General features: G+C 39.6%; 1 protein-coding gene across 4 annotated transcripts in view; it reads right to left on the bottom strand.

Moving 5' to 3' along the window:
• Positions 1 to 23600, bottom strand: part of LDAH (lipid droplet associated hydrolase) — a 111628-nt gene that overhangs the window by 20186 nt on the left and 67842 nt on the right. For all 4 annotated transcript variants that reach the window (XM_005662712.3, XM_013996307.2, XM_013996308.2 and 1 more), the window contains one exon: positions 10925 to 11165. In XM_005662712.3, the coding sequence (XP_005662769.1) occupies positions 10925 to 11165 (241 nt within the window). The remainder of the gene's footprint in view (positions 1 to 10924; positions 11166 to 23600) is intronic.

Below are 23600 nucleotides of genomic sequence, written 5' to 3'. Positions count from 1 at the left end.
TAGGACAAATCATTACAGGCAAAAGGGGCATTCTAAGAGTTTTTGTTGATATTGGCACCAAACTAGGCCATATAAACCACTGGTCACAATAGTGAGGGAAAATGCAGAGGGAAGTAAAACTGCAATTAATGGGTACAATAGGAAATTTAGGGGGGTTTGAATAGTTCTCTGATGTAGACCGAGTTGTGCTGCTGTTTTGGAGGTATGTGGTCGAGCGCCACTAGTAAGGTTTCACAGTAGAATGACCTCATTTGATGGGTTTTGGCTTCATACTGGGGAGAGAGGGTTGATGGTGCTGGAGCAGAGGGAATTACTGGAGATGGAGTTTAATTAGGGTTGGTGAATTCTGGAGGTAGGAAATCTCTCATATGTGAGTGTGTACACTACAATATAAAATGTGACTGTCACTCTTATCTGTTCTGACCAGGATATTATTTCTAGTTGCTCTGATTTTCTTTAAAATGGCTGTTAGGTTTTATATGCCCAAAGTATGCCATAATGTTTACAAGGGAAAAAACCCATCTCTTAAAAAGGGTTTAGTATACTCACCTCCATGACGGGAGGGTGGCTGAGGACAGTAGCCATTGGTAAGCACACAAACAGAGGTGAAATAGTGAAAAGATTCTAAATTCTCTCTAAAATAAAAAATGTACTACGAATAATCATGGGAACTGAGACAGGCTCTCCCGTGGCTAAGTGCACCTAGACATGTTTCACGGAGGGCCTCCCATAAACAAACTGCAAACTCCAGCCTGAGATTGTCTTGTCAGGGCTCTTGACGCCCAAAGACATTTACGAAGGATATGGCTGTGGTGGGCTTTAGTTACGGCACAGAGGGTGGAGTGAACTGCTGTCTAGATTACTAGTTAACTAGTACGAATGGAGTTAACTAGCTAGGTGTTTGGTAGGTCCATGGAAGAGGAGTACCAAGCCCATCTTGGAGTGGGGATGTAGTAAATACTACATACCCACCCAAACACCCAAAACACTCCTGTTTCCTCAACTAGAGACGTGGGAAAGCCGAAACCTACGTCTTTTCCATCTCTCTGATAGCTGGGGATATGGCCCAGTTCTGGCTGCCAATGGAGAGGCGAAGTTCCTGGGTGAGGACTTCTCTTTCTAAGCGAACCAAAGCCTCATCAGGATTAAGCCTCTGCTTTTGCCCCATTTTCCTTAATTCCATCTGAATGTCAGAGAAGAGGCCGAGAGGGGCAGAAATCATCATGTGCTCATGAGATGACAGGCATGAGGATAAATGTCCTAAGGACAAAGAGTGGAAATCTAGAAAGAATCCACATTCTTTTTTTTTTTTTTTTTTTGTCTTTTTGCCATTTCTTGGGCCGCTCCTGTGGCATATGGAGGTTCCCGGGCTAGAGGTCGAATCGGAGCTGTAGCCGCCAGCCTACGCCAGAGCCACAGCAACGCAGGATCCGAGCCGCGTCTGTGACCTACACCACAGCTCACGGCAAACGCCGGAACCTTGACCCACTGAGCAAGGGCAGGGATCGAACCCGCAACCTCATGGTTCCTAGTCGGATTCGTTAACCACTGCGCCACGACGGGAACTCCAGAATCCACATTCTTGATGGCCCTGTTGAAATATTATTTACCTCTGGACTCTTCCTTTTAAATTTCTTGGGGCATGAGGAAAACAGACCCCTATTTGTTTAGGCTACTGTAACTTAGCTTTCTGTTATTTATAGCCAAACTCAATCCTAGCTAATAAAAACAAGTAAAAATGGGGCCTCTGAATTTTTTTGGTCAACAGGTGTTGATGTTGTCCTTAACTTCCTATCAGATCCTGGTACTTGAGTCGGGGACATCAAGCTTTATCTATACATAGTAGGACGTCTCTGAGAGGAGGCAGAGGTAGGAGCTGACTGGCTACACTTTCCAAGGATAGTTCCTCCTAGCACAACTTCTGACTGGTCCTGAGGTTGGCAAGATGTTGCTGCACATAGAGGAGTTAGCAAATTTGTAGGGTTGAGGAGAGACTGAAACTGGATGGTCCTGGATCCTAAACTCCAGCAGAGCTGCTCAGGCAGAGTTAAGGCTAGGCACTCTGAGAAGCATAAACCAGGCAAGTCTGTCAGAAGTTAAGCAGGACTACATGTGTTTAGAAACCCAGGGGAAGTCTTCTTATAAGGAGTTCTTGGTTTTTATTTTTTTTTAGATTGTTTTCTATCTTTACTATCAGTGCCAACTGTGGCTTTTTACAATGTGAAAACAAGATCTAAAAAAAATAATTCTCAGAGTTCCCTGGTGCTACACTGGGTGAAGGATCTGGTGATATCACTACCGTGGCTTGGGTTGCCGTCGTGGCGTGGATTCAATCCCTGGCCTGGGCACTTCCACAAGCCATGGGAAAAAAGGAAAAAAAGGGGGGGGGTAATTCTTGGAGTCCCCATTGTGGCACAGTGGGAACGAATTCGACTAGTATCCATGAGTATGTGGGTTTGATCCCTGGTCTATCTCAGTGGGTCGGGGATTTGGCATTGCCATGAGCTGTGGTGTAGGTCACAGCTGTAGCTCAGATTCAACCCCTAGCCAGGGAACTTCCAAATGCCGTGAGTGCTGCCCTAAAAAAGTAAAAAAACAAAAAACAAACAAAAAAAAACCAAAGGGAATTCTCCCATTCTAAAATTTCTGCATAAACTGGAGTAATGCTTACTATTCACACAGCATATCATACTTCTCTATAAGCCAAGCCTCAAGACTTTCATTATTATAACTTTTTTTTTTTTTTGTCTTTTTAGGGCTGTACCCACGGTATGTGGAGGTTCCCAGGCTAGGGCAGAGCTGTAGCCTCTGGCCTATGCCACAGCAGCACCAGATCTGAGCTGCATCTTCAACCTATACCACAGCTCATGGCAATGCCAGATCCTTAACCCACTGAGTGAGGCCAGGGATCGAACCCGCAACCTCATGGTTCCTGGTCGGAGTTTCCGCTGTGCCATGATAGGATTTAGTTTGCAAACAGGTAGTTTTGCCTACATGACACTGAGTTTACCAAACTGAAACACATAACTCGGGACGTATGATTTTTAAAAAATAACACAACTGTTTAGAGTGACAGATAATTTAAGTATATATAAAAGCTGAAGTTGGCTTTTATAAATGGATTTTCCTAAGCTACAAACATAAATGAGAGAATAGGTAATGTGAGAGTCTGGTTTTGTGTTACGCAAAATATTATTCTGGGATGAAGTAAAAAATATTCTGAGACGAAACTTGTGATTCTTTAGTGAACCCTATGTGTCACTTCATTGAACAGTTCAGTTCATATCACTGCACATGTTTTTAAAAGTATTTCCATATTGATTAAGGAAAGGAAAGATTATGAAAGTTTCTTTTACAAGAGGGTATGAAACAATAGCAACGTAATCTATCAGGAATGCCCTTTGTCTGCACTATGTTTTTCTAGTTAGGAAACTGAAAGGAATTAAAACATCAATTTGGCCTAACCAGTAAAAAGACCTTAGGATATGTTTTAACGTTAATTATCCTGACCTGTGATACTGCTAAGCTAAAATATATTGGCTTTTAGCTTTGATCAGAAAATCCAATTTAGCTGTCTCAGTGAAAAGACTATTTTTCAGGAAATAGAAGAACATCTAAAGAAAATATGTAGTAGCAAACACTCCAGAATTAAAGTTAAAGAGGGGGGGGAAACCTATGTATTTTCTTTAAAAGTAACATTCAAAACAATCTAGTCACAAAAATTAAACTGATGAAGTAGCGTGGTTTAAAAACAAACAAACAAACAAACAAACAAACAAAAAACCCCCCAAAAAACCTGATGAAGACGTGGTAAAGTTTACAAAGAGTCCTAATTGAATCAGGACTACTCTACCCTGAGTGCTGGATAGGAAAGCTTGTTTTATGCAATCTGGGGAAGAAACCTAATACATAGGATATCAGCCTGTAAGAAGCATCATTTTTGCCTAAAGGATAACGGCATCTTCAATAATTGAGTATTTTGGGTCCTTGAATTTTTCAGTCCTTACTACAACTCAGAAATATGTGTAAAAGGATACAGAAACTCAGTGTCTATCTAGATAGGCCAGGATTTATTATCCGCCGCTTGGACTGGCAAACTTCCTCCATTTGTTTCCCTAAGATTTCTACTGAAGCACAGACATTACACAATGTGTAAACACAGCAAGTCCTCCTAAAAGTCAATGTCTGGATGACAGTCAAGCCACAGGGGAGCAGGTCTGGGGGGAGAAGGTCCGGATGGCACAGATTTGACCACTGAGAATGATCTCAGACCTGGCACCTCTTTCCCTTGATGAGCCCTCTCTTTGTGCAACATGAAAATCATGTCACTGCCTCAAGGGGTTGGTTTGAATGTTGTTACCCTTCACCATTCATGGGATATGAGCTAATCATCTGCAAGGGCCGGGGTCTTAGCTTATGAGCACCAGTCTCTCTCAACTGGGACCTTCTTCCACTTGCTGCAGCAGGTAACAGGAATTCCTAGGGGGATAGCCAGGGTAAGACTGGGTAAAGGCAGATTCTGTGGTAGTTGTTGGAAGAGGAGGAGCCAAGTGGATCCGAAAGAAAAAGGCTGGCTAGGATGACTGAGGTGGTTGGTTAAGGATTAGTCTACAGCAACTTCTAGGAGACTGAACTAAGTACCCACATAGAGAACAAACCAAGAACACAAAGCAGAAAGAACAGGTAATTCTTGCCTTCTTTCTTTTTATCCAAGGTTGTACAGACTGGGCAGGTATACGAAAAAAAAAAAGAGACCAATGAAGTACTGGTTACTGGGATATCAAAAAGCCAGATCTAGAAGAAAACAGAAAATAGAGAAGAAAGGGATGCGAGAAATATAAGGGCTGTGCTCCAAAAGTCTGTTTGCAAGTCGGTTGTCTGGAATAGAGAGAAGCCATGTGGCTGAGGGTTCAATCTGGTGTACCAAGTCTATTTTGCATATAGTATATACTTCTACTACGGAAAAGAAATCCCAGGGTTCCCCAGGCAACAATGCAGCTGGAAGGCTCTGGTTGCCTTGAGTCAGGGAGGGGAATGTGTCCTGTGTCTTGCTTCGTGATGCCTGCACTTGGAGCATCAAAAAGCTCCTGAAACACTCAGTAGGAGGTCAGTTACTGCAGCTGAAAGGAAGACTCCTTTCTCTCAAGTGCAGCACACTTCTTCAAGAACGTGTTTACGATTTTGGTGTAGAAAAATTGGAAAGAGCCTTTTATAAACACCTGTTTTAACTAAAAAACATTAAACACAGGACTATATGCTATATATTATAGTCATTAAATATACCTAGAAAAACAAAATTTTCTTTTTTTGTGTGCGTGTCTTTTGTCTTTTCTAGGGCTGCACCCGTGGCAGATGGAGGTTCCCAGGCTAGGGGTCCAATTGGAGCTACAGCTGCCGGCCTACACCACAGCCACAGCAACAAGGGATCCGAGCTGTGTCTGCAAGCTACACCACAGCTCATGGCAACGCCAGATCCTTAACCAACTGAGCGAGGCCAGGGATCGAACCCACAACCTCCTGGTTCCTAGTCAGATTCATTAACCACTGAGCCACAAAGGGAACTCTGAAAAACAAAACTTTCTTATATCCCATGTCCTGATTTGGGTTTAGAAAATTTTCTAAAGAGGTGTAAGGAAAGCACAGGTAGCTGCCTATCTAACGCCTATCAGACACTCAACCGTTTTAGGGGGAGTACACTGTAACTGGTGATTAAGTCCTGTTGATTGATACTCTTGTTGAATTCATCTACAACCTTGTTAATTTTCTGTTCTGTTATTCTACTGACTGTTGAGAGAGGAGTATTTAAGTATCCAGCTATACTTGTGGATCTGACTGTTATTCTACTGACTGTTATTCTACTGACTGTTGAGAGAGGAGTATTTAAGTATCCAGCTATACTTGTGGATCTGACCAGTTCTATCAGTTTTTGCTTCATATATTTTGCAGCTCACTTGTTTGGTGTGTATACATTTGTATTGCTATGACTCCTTGGTGGACTGATCTTTTATTATTATTATGTAATCTCTCTCTCTGTTCCTGGTAATTTTCTTTGCGCTGAAGTCTACTTTATCTGGTGTTAATCTAGTCATTCCTGGTTCCTTTTGATTAATGTTTGCATGATCTATCTTTCCCCATTCTTTTACTTTCAATCATCTACCTGTGTGATTACATTTGAACCAAGTTTTCTGAAGACAGCATATACATAGGTTACACGTTTTTTAATTTTAATTTTTATTTATTTATTTTTTTAAGGCTGTAACTGTGGCATATGGAAGTTTCCTGGCTAGGGGTCAAATCAGAGCTGCAGCTGAGGCCTACACCACAGCCACAGCAACAGCAGATCCAAGCTGTATCTGCAGCCTACACCACAGCCACAGCAACACCAGATCCAAGCTGTATCTGCAGCCTACACCACAGCCACAGCAACACCAGATCTACAGCCTGCTGCAGTGCTGGCTCCTTAACCCACTGAGCAAGGCCAAGGATTGAACCTGCATCCTCATGGAGACTATGTCAGGTCCTTAACCATCTGAGCGATAGTGGCAACTCCAGATTATAGTTTTTTAATCCACTTTGTCAATCATTATCTTTTAGTTGGTGTATTTTGACCATTTACCTATAATGTAATTATTGGTATGTTAGAGCTTATGTGTCATTTTATTATTTATTTTCTGTTTTTTCATTTCTCCGGACTTCTATGTGCTACTAAATGTTTTAGTATTCCATTCAGATTTACTGACAGCATTTTTGAGTATGTCTTTATATAGATTTTAAAGTGGTTATTCTAGAGATTACATTATATATGTAACTCAATCTCAGTTCCAGTGAAGTATAGAAACTTTATTTTCTCTTTATGTTCCTTTATCCGCTCCCATTTATAATATAATTGCTTTAAATACTTCTTCTGTATATATTTAGATCCATAGCAATGTCATAATTTTTTCTTCAACTGTTAAACATAATTTAGAAATCTCAAGATGAGAAAGAAAATGTAACTACCCACATTTTTTTTTTCTTTCTGTTTTTTCCTTTCTTATTGTTTCAAGACTCCTTCTTTTATCATTTCTTTCCAGTTTAGAGAACTTCCTATAGCTATTCTTTTAGGATAGGTCTGATGGTTACAAATTCCTTTAATTTTTCCTTCACTGGAATGTGTCTTAATTTTCTCTTCTTTCCTGAAACACATTCTTGCTGGATATAGAATTCTGTATTGACAGAATTAATTTCTATTTACACTGAAATATATGTTTTTTTTGTTTGTTTGTTTTTTGCCTCTCTAGATTCCAATGAGAAAGTAGCAGGCACCCAAATGGATTTTCCTCTATAAATAATACATCATTTCTCTCTTGCTGCTTTCAAGATATTTTCTTTATTTTAGCACTCAAATGTTTGATTATGATCTATGTTGGTATGGATTTCTTTGAGTTTACTTATTTGGAATTCATCTTGCTTCTTGAATCTGTAGGTTTACATTTTTTGCCAAATTTGAGAAGTTTCTATCTCTATTGTTCTATCTTCATGTTCCCTGATTCCTTCCTCTGTTCCCTCCATTTTACTGTTGAGCTCAAACATTGAGTTTTTTATTTCAGTTCTAAAATTTCTATTCTGATTTTCGTTAAGTCTTCTCTTTCCTGAGACTTTCCAGTTTTTCATTAGTTTCGATGATGTTTCTTAATTGCTCACTGAAGTATTTTTGTAATTCCTGCTTTAAGATCTCCATTAGAAAATTCTAATATCTTTGTCATTTTTTTTTTTTTTTTTTTTTTTAGGGCCATACCCGCGACATATGGAAGTTCCCAGGTTAGAGGTCAAATTTAAGCTGCAGCTGCTGGCCTATGCCACAGCCATAGCAATGTAGGATCCAAGCCATGTCTGCGACCTACACCACAGCTCATGGCAACACTGGATCCTTAACCCACTGAGTGAGGCCAGGGATCAAACCTGCATCCTCATGGATACTAGTCGGATTCATAACCACTGAGCCACAACAGGAACTCCTCTCTGTCATTTTGATGTTTGCATTTATTGCCTTTTTCCATTCTGGGGTTGAGATTTCTGGGGGGGGGGGGCTATTATGACAAGTGATTTTGAACTAAAACATGGACAATTGGGGTATTGTGTTACGATACTTTATTTTATTTTAGCTGGGTTTTTTTTTTCTGACACTTCTCCAGCAGGGGAAGTGGGGAGGGAGAAGTGCCACCTCACTGCTGCTAGGCAGGGTAGAAATCCAGGTTTTCCATTTGTTTTTTGTGGAGGGGCTCCTCATTCTTGCTGGGCAAGAGTAGGAATTCTGACTCCCCACTATGCTTCCACTGTTTCCTTCCCTGCTGGGAGGGGTAGGATGGCTTTGGAACTTTTCCTTTTTTTTTTTTTTTTTTTTGTCTTTTTGCCATTTCTAGGGCCGCTCCTGTGGCATATGGAGGTTCCCAGGCTAGGGGTCTAATCGGAGCTGTAGCCGCTGGCCTACGCCAAAGCCATAGCAACGCGGGATCCGAGCCGCGTCTGCAACCTACACCGGCAACGCCGGATCGTTAACCCACTGAGCATAGGGCAGGGACCGAACCCGCAACCTCATGGTTCCTAGTCGGATTCGTTAACCACTGCGCCATGATGGGAACTCCTTGGAACTTTTCCCCACAAGACCTGCACTGATCTCACAGGAGTGGTAGTGTAGTGGCCTTATCACTGCTGGGCATGGTGGAAGTCCTGCTTCTCCAGTCAGCCTCCCCTGGACACCATCCCATGGGGAATGAGAAGGGGGTCTCATTACTCTTGGGTGTGGGATTAAGTCCAGGCCTCCCAGGTGACCCCTGTGAGTACGGGTAGGAATAGGGTTACGATTTTTACTATGGTGTATGGCTAGATTAGGGCAGTTATCATCTAAAAGTTTCTTTCAGAAAGGCTGCCATTTTCCTGGTCCTCTGGCTACAGTGTGAAGGCTTATTTCATGACTTTTTTTTTTTTTTAATCTGTACCCATTGGTGTTTCTGGGTCACTGGCTCCAAGTCTAGGACATGTGAGGTAAAAATAAAACCCAGGGAACTCACCACTGTTACTTTTTGGATCCCAAGGTCCCTACATAGTCTGCGTTCTCCTCCACATTTCAGAGTCTTCTTATGTTTGTTTTATATATTATATGCAGAGTTTTAAATACTTAGTAGGAGACACAGGGAAAGTACATTTATTCTATTTTCCTAGAAGCATAAATCCTTGGAGGAAAATGGATTCCTTAAATAGAGAATGCTTTTAAAAAATCCTTTCCATAGGGTAAAAAGAAAAATATTAAAGAAGGGAGAAAAAAACTGTAAAAGGGAAATAAATGACTTATTGAAGTGTACATGGAGTAATTTTATGTATGTTTGCCAGAATTTTAAGCAATTTCCATTTGATTGCAAATAATTTCCAAAGGCGTATTGGCCCTTAAAGATCATCTAGTCTAACTCTTGATTTGATCAATGACCGAGAAACAGAGAGAGGAGGGGACTAAACTGAGGTGGGAGAGGGAGTCTAAGGTAAAACCAAAATGAGATTGAGGGTTTATGACTTGTAGTCAGTCATCAACTTACTAGGCCATTTCTTTATCTTCTGTATAAGAGGCTAGACTAGAAGTTCTTCAAGGGACATCTCCAACTTCAATCTTTGGGGGTTTCTATGACTGTCCTGAGCCTCACTTCCCTGCTGCTTTTCTCATCTTCATCCTCTGCTATGCTAAGGCTATAATAAAGAATGGGGTTTGGGAGAGCATAGGGGGAAAAAATCTACAAATTCAGAAAATATACTGAAGTTTATATTGGTGATGACTGCTTCCTGCTACACAGTTGGGAAAACACTTCCCATACAATCTGTAGCTGCACAACTGTAAAGGCGGGGCTGTGACTTGTTTCTGGATTCGCTATTTACATGATCTTGCAGCGCTCGATGCAGGTGAGCAATGTAAACTTTACTCAGGAGTCCTGCCTTTATGACTGCTGGGAGCGAAGAGAAAACAGCAGCAGCTATGCTAAAAGGAAGCTTAACACAGTGGCATATTGCTGGAGTTTGAACGCTACCCACTAGATGTAGCTTTGGACAAATCATGTAACTCCTCTGAATCTCAGTATCTGCATCTATAAAATGAGGACATTTATAATACCTAAACCTCCTTAGTTCTCTTGAAGACTACAGGTAAAAGCTTAGAACAGTGCTATGAGCTGCTGCGACTGTTGTCATATCATTCATTGGGGGCTTATTAAAAATAAAATACTAGATAGATACTTTGCATATATTATATTTAACTCTATAACAATTGTTTGTGGTATGGGCTATTATTATCTCTTAAAATTTTATAGATTATTTTATTGTTAAAATCATTTGTAAATGTAGTATAAATTAGTATTAACTAAAAAAGATAAATTATATTTAGAAACAACATTTGAAGCCAAAAAGTAGCAAAAACATTTCCTGGCACATTCACAAACTATCATCAGTAAAGCATCTAGTGTAATATTACCCATGACTATTATTTTCACTTTTCTAACTTAAAAACTTCTAAAGAGAAAAATTAAGTAATAGCCTGCTCACTCTATGGGGATGTTGGGCCTGGTTTCCTTGGTTTGGATTTTGCAAAGTTCATACACAGAACTTAATTAGGGCACACCCTGGATTCCTGTAAGGACTCCATATATACTAGATACAGAATTTCTTCTCATCCCCTTGCAGCCTGAATGGAGAATCAGAAGGATAAGTTTCAAAATTAAAGCTTGATGAGGCTTTTCCGTCATGTGCAATATCCCTCACTATTTTCATTTTATTTCTAGTTTAAGACTAACTTTTGGGAGAAAAATATAACAATTTCATGCTTGATACTCACCCACTGTCTGAGATTATTCTCTCAACACTTTCTGATACAAGAATAAACATATACATTTTAAAACATGCTTACCGAGGCAGGATGGTTCCAACATATTCAGTAACGAAAATTCAGATGGACTCTGTAGGTTCATCATTCGAAGGCACATTCTCACCATCAAGGACTTGATATTCACAGGCCATGGTTTGAGTAATAAGTAGACAGGAATATAGAGAGCATATCGAAACCAGCACACAAGTGGAGTGGTGATCTTGCCGTTGGGTGACTCAGACATTCGCTCAATTGTTGGAAAGAGCAGAAAACAGCGAATGATCTATAATAAAAAACATTCTTTGATGAGAAAGTTTCTTTTTTTATTTTTATTTTATTATTATTATTATTATTTTTTGTCTTTTTGCTATTTCTTTGGGCCGCTTCCGTGGCATATGGAGGTTCCCAGGCTAGGGGTCCAATCGGAGCTGTAGCCACCGGCCTACACCAGAGCCACAGCAACGCAGGATCCGAGCCGCGTCTGCAACCTACACCACAGCTCACGGCAACGCCCGATCCCCAACCCACTGAGCAAGGGCAGGGACCGAACCCGCAACCTCATGGTTCCTAGTCGGATTCGTTAACCACTGCACCACGACAGGAACTCCGATGAGAAAGTTTCTTAAGGGCTAAGTCACTGCTTTATTGTTTCCTCTATATAGTATCAACAAATGACTGGGTTTTAGAACAGGGCTGAGAAGCAGCACGCTTCACTGCCCACTACCAATCGGGGTAGGATTTACGGGTGTCCCTTAGGTTGCTGGGGTTTATTTTCAGGGTGAGAAGAAAACCAGATTCCTAGATAACTTCTTGATTGTGACAGCAATTCACAATCATTGCTGAAAGAAGGAATGAATGTATCATTGTAGTAGTTACACCAATTTGATTGACTAATGATAGCACAAGAGAATAAAGCTCCATAAAAGACATACAAGTTCTATGTCTAGTTAGAATTTCTTTTATTGATTATATTGGGAGATAGCTTACCTCCTTTTTTTTTTTTTTTTTTTTTTTTTTGGCTTTTTAGGGCCACACTCGCGGCATACAGAGGTTTCTAGGCTAGGGGTCCAATCAGAGCTACAGCTGCCAGCCTATGCCACAGCAACATCAGATCTGAGCTGTGTCTGCGACCTACACCACAGCTCACAGCAATGCCAGATCCTTAACCCACTAAGCGAGGCAGGGATGGAACCCTCAACCTCATGCTTCCTAGTCAGAGTCGTTTCTGCTGCGCCACCACGGGAACTCCAAGATAGCTTACTTTTGAAAAGTTCCTCTATTCCTTAATTTTACCAGCCAAAGATAATCTTCAACGGTCCAAATATATTTTTAACAACTGATTCAACCTCAATAAAGTGTAGGCCAGGAGTTCCCATCGTGGTGCAGTAGTTAACGAATCTGACTAGGAACCATGAGGTTGCAGGTTTGATCCCTGCCCTTGCTCAGTGGGTTAAGGATCCAGTGTTGCCATGAGCTGTGGTGTAGGTCGCAGACACGGCTCAGATCCCGTGTTGCTATGGCTCTGCCGTGTTGCTACAGCTCCAACTGGACCCCTAGCCTGGGAACCTCCATATGCCACGGGAGCAGCCCTAGAAAAGGCAAAAATAAATAAATAAATAAATAAAAATAAATAAATAAATAATTAAGTGTAGGCCAGGGACAAGGGAAGTTGGAAATTTCTACCCATGTGGGAAAATGTTCAAGGACAAAAATATTATTTCAGCTCAATTCATCACAATATCAAGAAATATATTTCAATAATACTATGGAAGAAAATCACTAAAACATTTTAAATTTATCAGTACTTATCATATTAAATTTTAAAAATTAACATATGAAAATAATTTCTATCAGAGATCTGAAAAGTCAAAATAGTTAAGAACAAACCGTATTAATAACAGAGTAACATAAATGTAACATATGTGGAACAGATCACCAATGCTAATAGACCATAGAACAGGATACAAGAATGGATACATAATTTACTTTAAAATAAACTTTTAAAATGTTAAGTATAATATATTTATGGAAAGTATATAAAACATAAATGTTCAATTTAACAAATAATTTATAAAATGAACATATGTGTGGGTCAAGAAACAAAACACTGCCAACATGTCATCTTCCAATCTTAACTCCGTCCTCTGGTCACATCCTAGGTAACCTCTATCCTGACTTTCTTACTTTCCTTTGTATCAATATCCAGCATTCCTTAACACTGCAATCACTTCCTTATTTGGCTTTACACTGACACTTATCCTGTTATAAACTGAACTGTGTCTCCTCTAAACTGGTATGACTTAAGTCCTAACTCCCAAGGTGACTGCATGTAGAGATGGGTAATTAAGGTTATATGAAGTCCTAAGAGTGGGGTCCTACTCGAGAGAATTGATATCCTTATAATGACAGACACCAGAGAGCTTACTCTCTTCCTAAGAGCACACAGAGAAGAGGTCTGGTGAACACACAGGAGAAGGTGGCCTTCTACAAGCCAGAAAGAAGTTTCACCAGAAACTGACAATGCTGGCATGCTGATCTTGGCCTTCCACCTTCCAGAACTGTGAGAGAATAAGTACAAGTTGTTTAAGCCACCCAGTCTATGGACTTTTGTTATAGCAGTTTGAGCAGACTAATACCTATCCCTTAATACCATAGTTAACTTTTGTCTATTAATGAACTTTATATGAATGTAATCATTAAGTATGTTTTTGTATTTCACTTCCTTCACTCAACACTGTTTATAAGATCTATCCATGTCAATAACATGTAGCAATAGCTCATTTTCTTTGCTATACAGTTTCCATTGTAAGAACACAATTTCTTTATTTTATTGATAGTTATTTGGGTTGTTTTTACAAATATGCTGCTATGAATATTTTTATACATGTCTCTTATGTATGTGTGTATGTATTTCTGTTGACTATATCGCTTCAAAGTAGAAATACGGGGTCATGTGAAATGCATATGTGCAGCCTTAGTAGATAATTCCAAATGGTCTTCCAAAGAACCTGCACCAATTTACTCCCTTACCCTCTACATGAGGGTTCATATTGTTACATATCCATACTACATTTGGTACTGGCCAATTTGTAATTGTAATTGTAACTGCAATTGACTAACCTGGTGTTTAGAGGTATTTCATTGTGGCTCTAATTTATGCTTCTCTGATGCTGAATAAGGCTGAAAAAGTTTTATGTTTTTTGGACATTTTCCACAAACTCTGAAGTGCTTATTTAAGTCTCTTGCACATTTTTCTATCAGACTTTTTTTTCTTATTAATTTGTAGAAGTTGTTTTTTTATTCTGGATACCAGTTCTTTGTCATGCTGCAGTCTTTGGCTTGCCCATTCACCCCTTATTCTTATTTTTTTCTTAATGGAGATAAGTTCTTAAGTGTGATGCACTTGCACTTAACAGTCTTTTCTTTTACAGTGACTGTTCTTTGTCCCTGTTTCAGAAATGCCTCTACAGCCTCAAATCACGAAGGTATTATTTTTTCATTCAAAATGCTTTCTTAGAAATTAGATAATGCTACTTCTTATCTTTTCTACCATGTGGATTTAAGCCCTGGGCTATGTTTAACTTCAGTTATGAGTCTGTTCCTTTGATTTCAGGCATCAGTGATTTGCCATTTCCCTTATGTATTTACATTCCTTCTTCTGGATGAACTTAATGCACTCTTCCTAGTAGGACCTCACGGTAAAAGTGGGTTTTTGTGGACTCAGTCTGTTTTTCACCTTCCACTGGTCAACAGTCCTTTTTCATAGTAAGCGGTTTGGTGGCACTGACCCAATGTTAAAGTTGATCAGGTAATGCCTGTCAGTCTGCCTTCACGTCTTGCTTGCTAATAGAGAACAGGCATTAGAGGGTAAAAACTTTGGAGGACTCTTCTTTCTAATCGTGCTCTTCTTGTTTTTCCTTGGTCATATCTATCAGCTAAATGCTCGGCCATTTCCTGCAGATTTTTCCTTTTCTCTCAACAATATCTGAGATATTTTAGTTGTTTCTTGTTTGGTCACAATAATTTGACCTCTACTAGATCTCCTCTGTCACATAAGTAAGAACATACTGTTCCCTGTGGCCTTCTTTGGGAGCAAGGAGCCACAGCCTTTTCAGATGATTTTTAAAATGCTGGATTGGTAACAACACATTACAAAATGCTCGTAATGTGCTATTTGAATGAATGCCGGTTTTCAGCCAGAATGGAAGTTTCTGCCATCTTGGCATCTTCTCAAGTACAAAGCAGAGGAGATGCTAGATGGATTGTACTTAATAAAGACTTTATGGGGCATTCATGGGCACTTAGGGGGGAGAGCACTAGAAGGGCCTCTAGAATGTCACAGATGATCCAGAATCCTCCAATCAGAGCAAGCTACCTATACTACAATGGGTTTATATAAGCGTTATATATAAAGAGTCTCACAAAGGTTATGAGATCTCTGTATAGTCTGACTGGACAAGAAATGTCAGTTAAGGGAATCACTCTCCCTGGATACCATTTTCAGTGTGAACTCAGTGCATCTGAACACAAACAGGCAAGGAAGGAGATCAGCTTCGGAACCCCGGTACTTTTCTGACACTTGGTCGTCTGCTTCTTTCCTTCTAACTTAACATGGGGATACAGCATTCCCGATTCATCAGCCATGACAATGGCGTAGAGGACACAGGGGAAGTAGAGTATGGAGCACAAGCATCATGACTATACTATCTTTAGTCTCAGGAAGCTTAAGTAAAGAACCTGACAGCTTTCTGACATCTGCAGGGCTCTTGAACAGGTCTCCCCTTTTCGTATTCTACATATGCTGGGTATGCTGCTATGTCATCTTTGCCTCTCTGTTAAAAGATATTCTTCAGGACTGCTCCCAAAGGCTCAAAGTCAAATGGGTTGCTGTCTCTCTTAGAGATGCTGAATATGCCCTTTAGACTGGCAAAAATTAAGAAATCTAATAATACCAACTACTGACAATGTGGATCACCAAGAGCTTTTAAACAATACGGCATGAGATCTTAGCCTTTTCTCCTTTGTTTCTGAAAGTACAATCACTTTAGTGGGTATCTGCAACTCATACAGAAAGTAAATTTAATCATATTATCACATGTAATTCAGGGATCTGGCATTTCACTTGGATACCAAAGACCATGCTTTAAGAGCCCGAGAGGTAGAAAAGCCACTGGAGTGGTGCTACAGTTAACCACTGATTTTATACCTTCAAATGGACACTTCTTCTCCTCTCATTTGTGTAATTCTTTTTTTTTTTTTCTTTTAAATGGCAGCACCCGCAGCATATGGAAGTTTCCAGGCCAGGGATTAAATCTGAGCCACAGCTGTAACCTACACCACAACTGGGGCAATGCCAGATCCTTTAACTCACTGTGGCAGGCTGGGGATCCTTCAACTCACTGTGCCAGGCCGTGCCTCCGTAATGACCTTAGCTGCTGCAGTTAGATGCCTAACCCACTGTGCCATAGCCGGAACTCCCTTGGGTAATTCCAACATCATGAGTCCTTTAACTCCTGTAAGTGCTGCCGATGTTCTGTTGGACTTAAGGCCTGAGAGGCAAACAGGGGTGGATTTCACTTGTAGGGGTGGATGTCTACAAAGCAGTCTTGGGTAGTGAGAGAGGTAGCGATTCTCAGTGTCCGGCTGAAGGGCTAAGAAGGAGCTACCTTCCCCATCTCACAGGAAGAGTTCTAGCAGCTGCAGGGGCAGCAAGGACAACGACGAAGAAACTGACTTCTCAGCGTCAGCTGGGCTCTCGTTTGTCAGTCCCACCTGGAGCTATAGGAACATGATCCAGTAAGGAAGCCAGGTCGGCCACAGTTCACAGTCACTGCAGGCTCCTTGGCAGCCAGTATTCTTCAGTAATATCTCTAAAAGCTCTATGGCCTAGTCTTTCAGTTTTAGGTTCATAATCTACCTGAAACTGATTTTTACATGTGGTGTGAAATATGGATCTAATTTAATTTTTTTCCATATGGAAACTCAATTGCAAAGGCTGTCCTTTCCCTGCTTCTCTGCAGTGACAATTGTGTTGTAAATCCTGTGCCTGTACATGTGACCAGGTCCTTTCCAGGGCTCTATAATCTGTTCTACTGGCCTGCTTTTCCAACTCTGTGCCAAGAGCGCAATGTCTTACTTACTAAAGCTTTATATTTTGATATTTGGTAGAGTTAGTTAAACCCCATCTTCTTGTTCTTCAAAAATGCCTTGAGTATTTTTGGCTCTCTGCGTTTCATAAACATTGTGGAACTGACTATTCAAGTTCCTCAGATATCTTGTTGAGATTTTGATTGGAATTGCATGAAATTTATAAATCAATTTGAGGAGAGGTAATACCTTTACAATATTGAGGTTTCCAACCCATGAATGTGAGATAGTTCTCCCTTTATTATAAATCTTTACTGTCTCTAAAAATGTTTTATAGATTTTTACATGTAGTCATCTTGCACAATTTTGTCAGATTAGGTACTTATTATTTTTAATTCTACTATAAATAGGATACTTGAAAATTTTCATTTTCTTTCCTTCCTTCCTTCCTTCCCTCCTTCCTTCTTTCTTTCTTTTGGCTGTGCCTGTGGCATGAGGAAGTTACTAGGCCAGGGATCGAGCCTGCACTACAGCAGCAAATCTGAGCTACTACAGTGACAATGCTGGATCCTTAACCCATTGTGCCACAAGAAAACTCCTAGAGTGTTATTTTATAAATGGTTGGTGCTTGGAGTTCCCGTCGTGGCTCAGTGGTTAACGAATCCGACTAGGAACCATGAGGTTGTGGGTTCGATCCCTGGCCTTGCTCAGTAGGTTAACGATCCGGAGTTGCCGTGAGCTGTGGTGTAGGCTGCAGACATGGCTCGGATGCTGTGTTGCTGTGGCTCTGGCATAGGCCAGTGGCTATAGCTCCGATTTGACCCCTAGCCTGGGAACCTCCATATGCCATGGGAGCGGCCCAAGAAATGGCAAAAAGACAAAAAAAAAAAAAAAAAAGGTTGTTGCTTATATATACACAATATGCATTATATATGTATGTTGATTTTGTGTCCAGCAAATTCACTGTCTTTTATCAGTTCTAAGAACTTGCCTGTATATTCTTATGCATTTTCTAAGTACAGATTCATATTATCTATGATTAATGAGGGTTGTTTCTTCCTATCAAATACTTATATCCTTTCTTTTTCTTACCTTACTGAGTTGGCCGAAACTTTAATACAACAGTGAATAGAAATAATTACTGCTCCTGCTCCTGCACTCAAAGGAGAAATTTCAAAATGATGGGTACTGAAGGTTTTCTAGATATATACTTAGAATAACAAAATTTCCTCAATTCCTAGTTTGCTAATTCTTTTTTAAAATCATATGGATGCTGACTTTATTTAATTTTTTGGATGCTGACTTCTATCAAATACCTTCTCTATACCTATTGAGATGATCATAAGATTTTTCTTCTTTTATTTTTTAATGTGGCAAACTGTCAGTTGATTTTCTAACATGAAACTAACTTTCCATTCTTGGGATAGACCCATCTTAGTCATGATACATACTTCTTGTATGTTTCTTTATTTGGTTTCCTAATATTTTGTGTAGAACCTTTTGCATGTTGATGATTAAGCCTGGCCTGAAACTTGCTTTTCTTATATTATTTTTTCTAGGTCTGCATATAAAGTTTTGCTAGTTTGAGAAAACTAAGTTGGAGAACATGGCTTCCTTTCCATTACTTAGAGGATTTTGTAATATAATAGAATAATTTGTTCTCTGAATATTTGATAGAACTCAATAGTGAAGTCTAGAGTTTTATTTTCAGAAAATTTTGACTATTGATTGACTCAGTTTCTTTAAAGGCTTAGGACCATTCAGGCTTTCTATTCTTCTTTAGAATGTGGTTTTTTTGGTTTGTTTATTTTGCTTTGTTTTTTTTGTCTTTTTAGGGCCACACCCATGGCATATGGAGGTTCCCAGGCTAGGGGTCTAATGGGAGCTGAGGCATCTGGCCTACTCCACAGCCATGGCAACACGGGATCTGAGCTGCGTCTGCAACCTACATCACAGTTCATGGCAACACCGGATCCTTGGGTTGAGCAAGGCCAGGGATGGGACCTGTGTCCTCATGGATTCTAGTCAGGTTCACTAACACCGAGACATGACGGGAATTCCTAGAACCTGTTTTGATGTTATCTTTTTTCTAGAAATTTACCCATTTCATTTAAACTTCCAAATTTATTGGCACAAAGTTATTTATAATATCCGGCTATTATACTTCAATCTCTTGAACTTCAATCTCTGGACAACCAGCAGTGATATTACCTCTTTTATTCCTGATACTATTAATACCTGATAGAGGAAACCTCTTACAATTACGAAGGAACCCTCTTCATTTCTAGTAATATCTTTCCTATAGGGCTTATTTTGTTTAATATTAACATAGCTACACTAGCTACGGTTAGAATTTGCCAGATATACTTTTCCCCTGTCTTCTACTATCTACCTTTCTAAAGCCTTATATTTAGAAGATATGGTTGGATTTTTAGCTCTACCTAATCTGACAGTATTTGTCTTTTAACTAAAATGACTAATATATTTACTACATTTTCACTTTAAAAATGCCAATATTTTGGAGTTAAATGTAAAATCTTATTTTGTGCTTTTTATTTTGTGTATCCCTTGACCTCATCTTCTTTCTTACCATCTTTTGCATGCAAAAGATATAAATAATAAAAATATGTGTCAGTAAACACTAAATAAATGAGTAAATGATATAACAATGAATAAAACAGGATGTTAATGTCACAATAAATGATTAATAATTAAAAATAGTTATATGACAATTTAAGGAATAACTATCAAAATGAAATTATAAATAAGTAATTACGAGATGTGTAGTTAAGTCTCCAGGCCCACGGAGGGATACGAAAAAAGAAGATAATGAAAAAGACTAGGAATTGCTGGTATAGCTTCTTTTTTTTTTTTTTTTTTGTCTTTTTGTCTTTTTGCCATTTCTTGGGCCGCTCCCGCGGCATATGGAGGTTCCCAGGCTAAGGGTCCAATTGGAGCTGTAGCCGCCGGCCTACGCCAGAGCCACAGCAACGCAGGATCCAAGCCGTGTCTGCGACTTACACCACAGCTCCCTGCAATGCCGGATCATTAACCCACTGAGCAAGGGCATGGATCGAACCTGCAACCTCATGGTTCCTAGTCGAATTTGTTAACCACTGCGCCACGACGGGAACTCCTGGTATAGCTTTTTAAACAGGGTATTTAGATAAGGCTTCAGTGAAAGGTCACATCTGTGTAAAGGCAGCTATGGAGTGAGCTGGAAGATATTTGGACAAAGAATTTTTCTGGGAGAGGGAAAAGGAAGTGCAAAGACCATATGATAGACTCCATTTGGTGTGTTTGAGTAAAAGCAAGGAGAGCAGCACTGCCAGAGCACTGTGTGTGGGAGGAGAGCAGCTCAGGCGGTGACAATTGTGATCATAAGGGCAGTGGTGGGGACAGAGGATGGAGGGGCCAATAGGACTTTGGTTTTCACTCTGAGTAACTGAAAAGTCTTTGAAGGGTTTTGAAAACAGGGGTGACATATTTGACTTCATCTAAATAGGATTATTCTGGTTATATTATATTGTTATTACTGTCCTAGAAATACTGTATCAAAAATAAGAGTTATAAATATTGGGAAGACAAGATTACCATTATTTTCGGTTTATGTTTAAAACATTAAAAAAATTCATGTATAAAAATAACAGCTAAATACAAACATAAAAAGAAATGTACTGGATTTCCTTTGTGGCACAGTGGGTTAAGGATCTGGCATTGTCACTGCAGTGGCTCAGGTCATGGCCATGGCACGGGTTCAATCTCTGGCCCAGGAACTTCCACATGCCATTGGTGCAGCCATAAAAAAACAAATAAGGAAATGTACTCCACTTATCTAAAGAAAACTTTAAAATCCAAAGAGATATTTGTTCTTCCATTTCAAAAGAGAATTCTCCAACTGTATTAATTTATCAATTCAATTCATTCAATTCCAATTAAAATAGTAAAAGACGATCCTTATTTTGAAATGTGACAAATGAAAAGAAATGCACTAAACCTACAAATTCTGAAAAAGAAGAGAAGGGAGATTAGCTCTAACAACTATTACACATATTATGAAGCTACAATAGTTAAAACTGTATGATCAGGAGTTCCCACCGTGGCTCAGTGGTTAACAAATCTGACTAGGAACCATGAGGTTGCAGGTTCAATCCCTGGCCTCGCTCAGTGGGTTAAGAATCCAGCGTTGCTGCGAGCTGTGGTGTAGGTCACAGAGGCGGCTTGGATCTGGCGTTGCTGTGGCTGTGGTGTAGGCCAGCAGCTGTAGCTCTGATTGGACCCCTAGCCTGGAAACCTCCATATGCCATGGGCATGGCCCTAAAAAGACAAAAAACAAAAAAAAAACAAAAACAAAACAAACCCAAAAAACCCCCCGAAAAACTGTATGAACAGAAAAGGATCTCACAACTCAATGGAACAAAAGAAGAGTCTAAAAATAGACCTGAACAGGAGTTCCCGTGGTGGCGCAGTGGTTAACGAATCGACTAGGAACCATGAGGTTGCGGGTTAGGTCCCTGCCCTTGCTCAGTGGGTTAATGATCCGGCGTTGCCGTGAGCTGTGGTGTAGGTTGCAGACGTGGCTCAGATCCCGCGTTGCTGTGGCTCTGGCATAGGCTGGTGGCTACAGCTCCGATTCAACCCCTAGCCTGGGAACCTCCATATGCCGCGGGAGCGACCCAAGAAATAGCAACAACAACAACAACAACAAAAAGACAAAAGACAATAAATAAATAAATAAATAAATAAATAAATAAATAAAAATAGACCTGAGCATACATGGGAATTAAATTTATGATAAAGGTAGCAGTAGAGAAAAAAAAAAAAAAAAGAGCTGTTCAATAAATACCATTGGGAAAACTAGAATTACTTAAAATGGCAAAAGATGTGAGATGAATGTCCATAATTAGGCCCGGTTACATAAATTACGATATATCCATATAATGGAATACTCTGCCATAATGAACATTAAGTAGATTTGCATGTGCTGACAATGAAGATATCCAAATTCTGTTTCTTCTTTGAAATCAGAGGGTGGGATTGTTGAAAAAAAGGGAACTAGTAAGTTTCAAAGGTGACATTCTAAGTCTTGGGGCTCTTATTTTTCTTTATATTTTGAAAGCACAAAGGTAATTTTGATTATTTTCAGGTTCTTCAATAATACCTGGAAAATTAGATGTCATTGAATAATGTAATCTCCACTAACTGGAATTTAACTATTTAACTTTTTATATTCTTTTCTTCTCCAGGCAACTTTTTTTTTTTTTTTTTTTTTGTCTTTTGTCTTTTAGGGCCACACCTGCAGCACATGGAGGTTCCCAGGCTAGGGGTCCAATCGAAGCTGTAGCTGCCGGTCTACACCCCAGCCACAGCAATGTGGGATCTGAGCCATGTCTGCGACCTACACCACAGCTCACGGCAATGCCAGATCCTTAACCCACTGAGTGAGGCCAGGGATCAAACCCGCGTCCTCATGGATGCTAGCTGGGTTCGTTAACCACTGAGCCACAGCGGGAACTCCATCTTTTAACCGTATTAGTAAATAACCAAACCAGCTACTACCAGGGATTTGGTTTTAAAAAAATAATTGCAGGGGAATAATGTGAGGTCAGTACAGTTAATCCTAATCCCCTAAATTTTCTGCATTTATAATTGCACCATAGACGACAAGAGAAAATACTCACAACTAGGACTTGCAGGTACTACAAATTCTTCAAGAGAGTAGAACTAAGTTATGATCTATTATATTCTGTTTATAGAAGCAGGAAAGTATGCTAAAACACATTATAAACATTTTAAATGGGAAAGTTAGAAATAAATTTTTTTGGTGTTTTTTCCTCCCCTGGCCAATCCACAGTTAACCACAACAATCAACTAACAAAAATAATCTATTTTCCAAGAAGTCTGGTAATTGAGTCCCGTATGGTAACTTACTGCTCATTTTAATTTCAAGTTTATTCACTTCAAAATAAGAGGCTTCTTTGTGTTTATTAAAATGTCCTCAAAGACTTAGAGAATAAAAATGGTTAATACAGTTACTGTCATACTAAGAAATGTACCATACGGATTCCATGCTAGTTATGTAACCCACAGTACATAAGGAACTTCAGACTGATCAAATCAGCTGGCAGAAAGAGGAAGCAATCCATTATTTTGTATAAACGATCCATTACTGTGACCCGTGTTAAACAAAACTGCATGCAAGGGAAACTCTAAAAACACATGAGTAACTACAGGGTTACATTTGGTTGATCTGTATCAATAACAAATTGAGAATTAAAGTGCACTCTGATATCATGGGAATGTACCGAAACAATAAGGAAGTTCTAATATGTACTCTGAATGCATCATTGCCTCTCAAAAATATAGGAAGACCAAGGATTCTTTATCACAACTAATTCTTAGTTGATGAGACTGGTTTTCCTCTCTTGCCTTTGGAGAGCAATGGTTATTACCTGTTGGGTGAAACTTATACTTTTCCTAGATGTCATAATGATAATTTCAAAGAAATGTATAGTCAAAATTTGATAGGATAAGGCGCAGTAATGAAAATTTCTTTTATTCACATAGAAACCTATTGGCAAAAAAATCAGCGAGGTCAGGGAAGTATACCCAATTTTATAACACAGCTGTG

Source organism: Sus scrofa, chromosome 3 (genome assembly GCF_000003025.6).
Source record: "Sus scrofa isolate TJ Tabasco breed Duroc chromosome 3, Sscrofa11.1, whole genome shotgun sequence".
Classification (NCBI taxonomy): Eukaryota; Metazoa; Chordata; class Mammalia; order Artiodactyla; family Suidae; genus Sus; species Sus scrofa.
The sequence above is the reverse complement of the archived record's forward strand: the minus strand, read 5'-3'. Positions and strand labels throughout refer to the sequence as shown.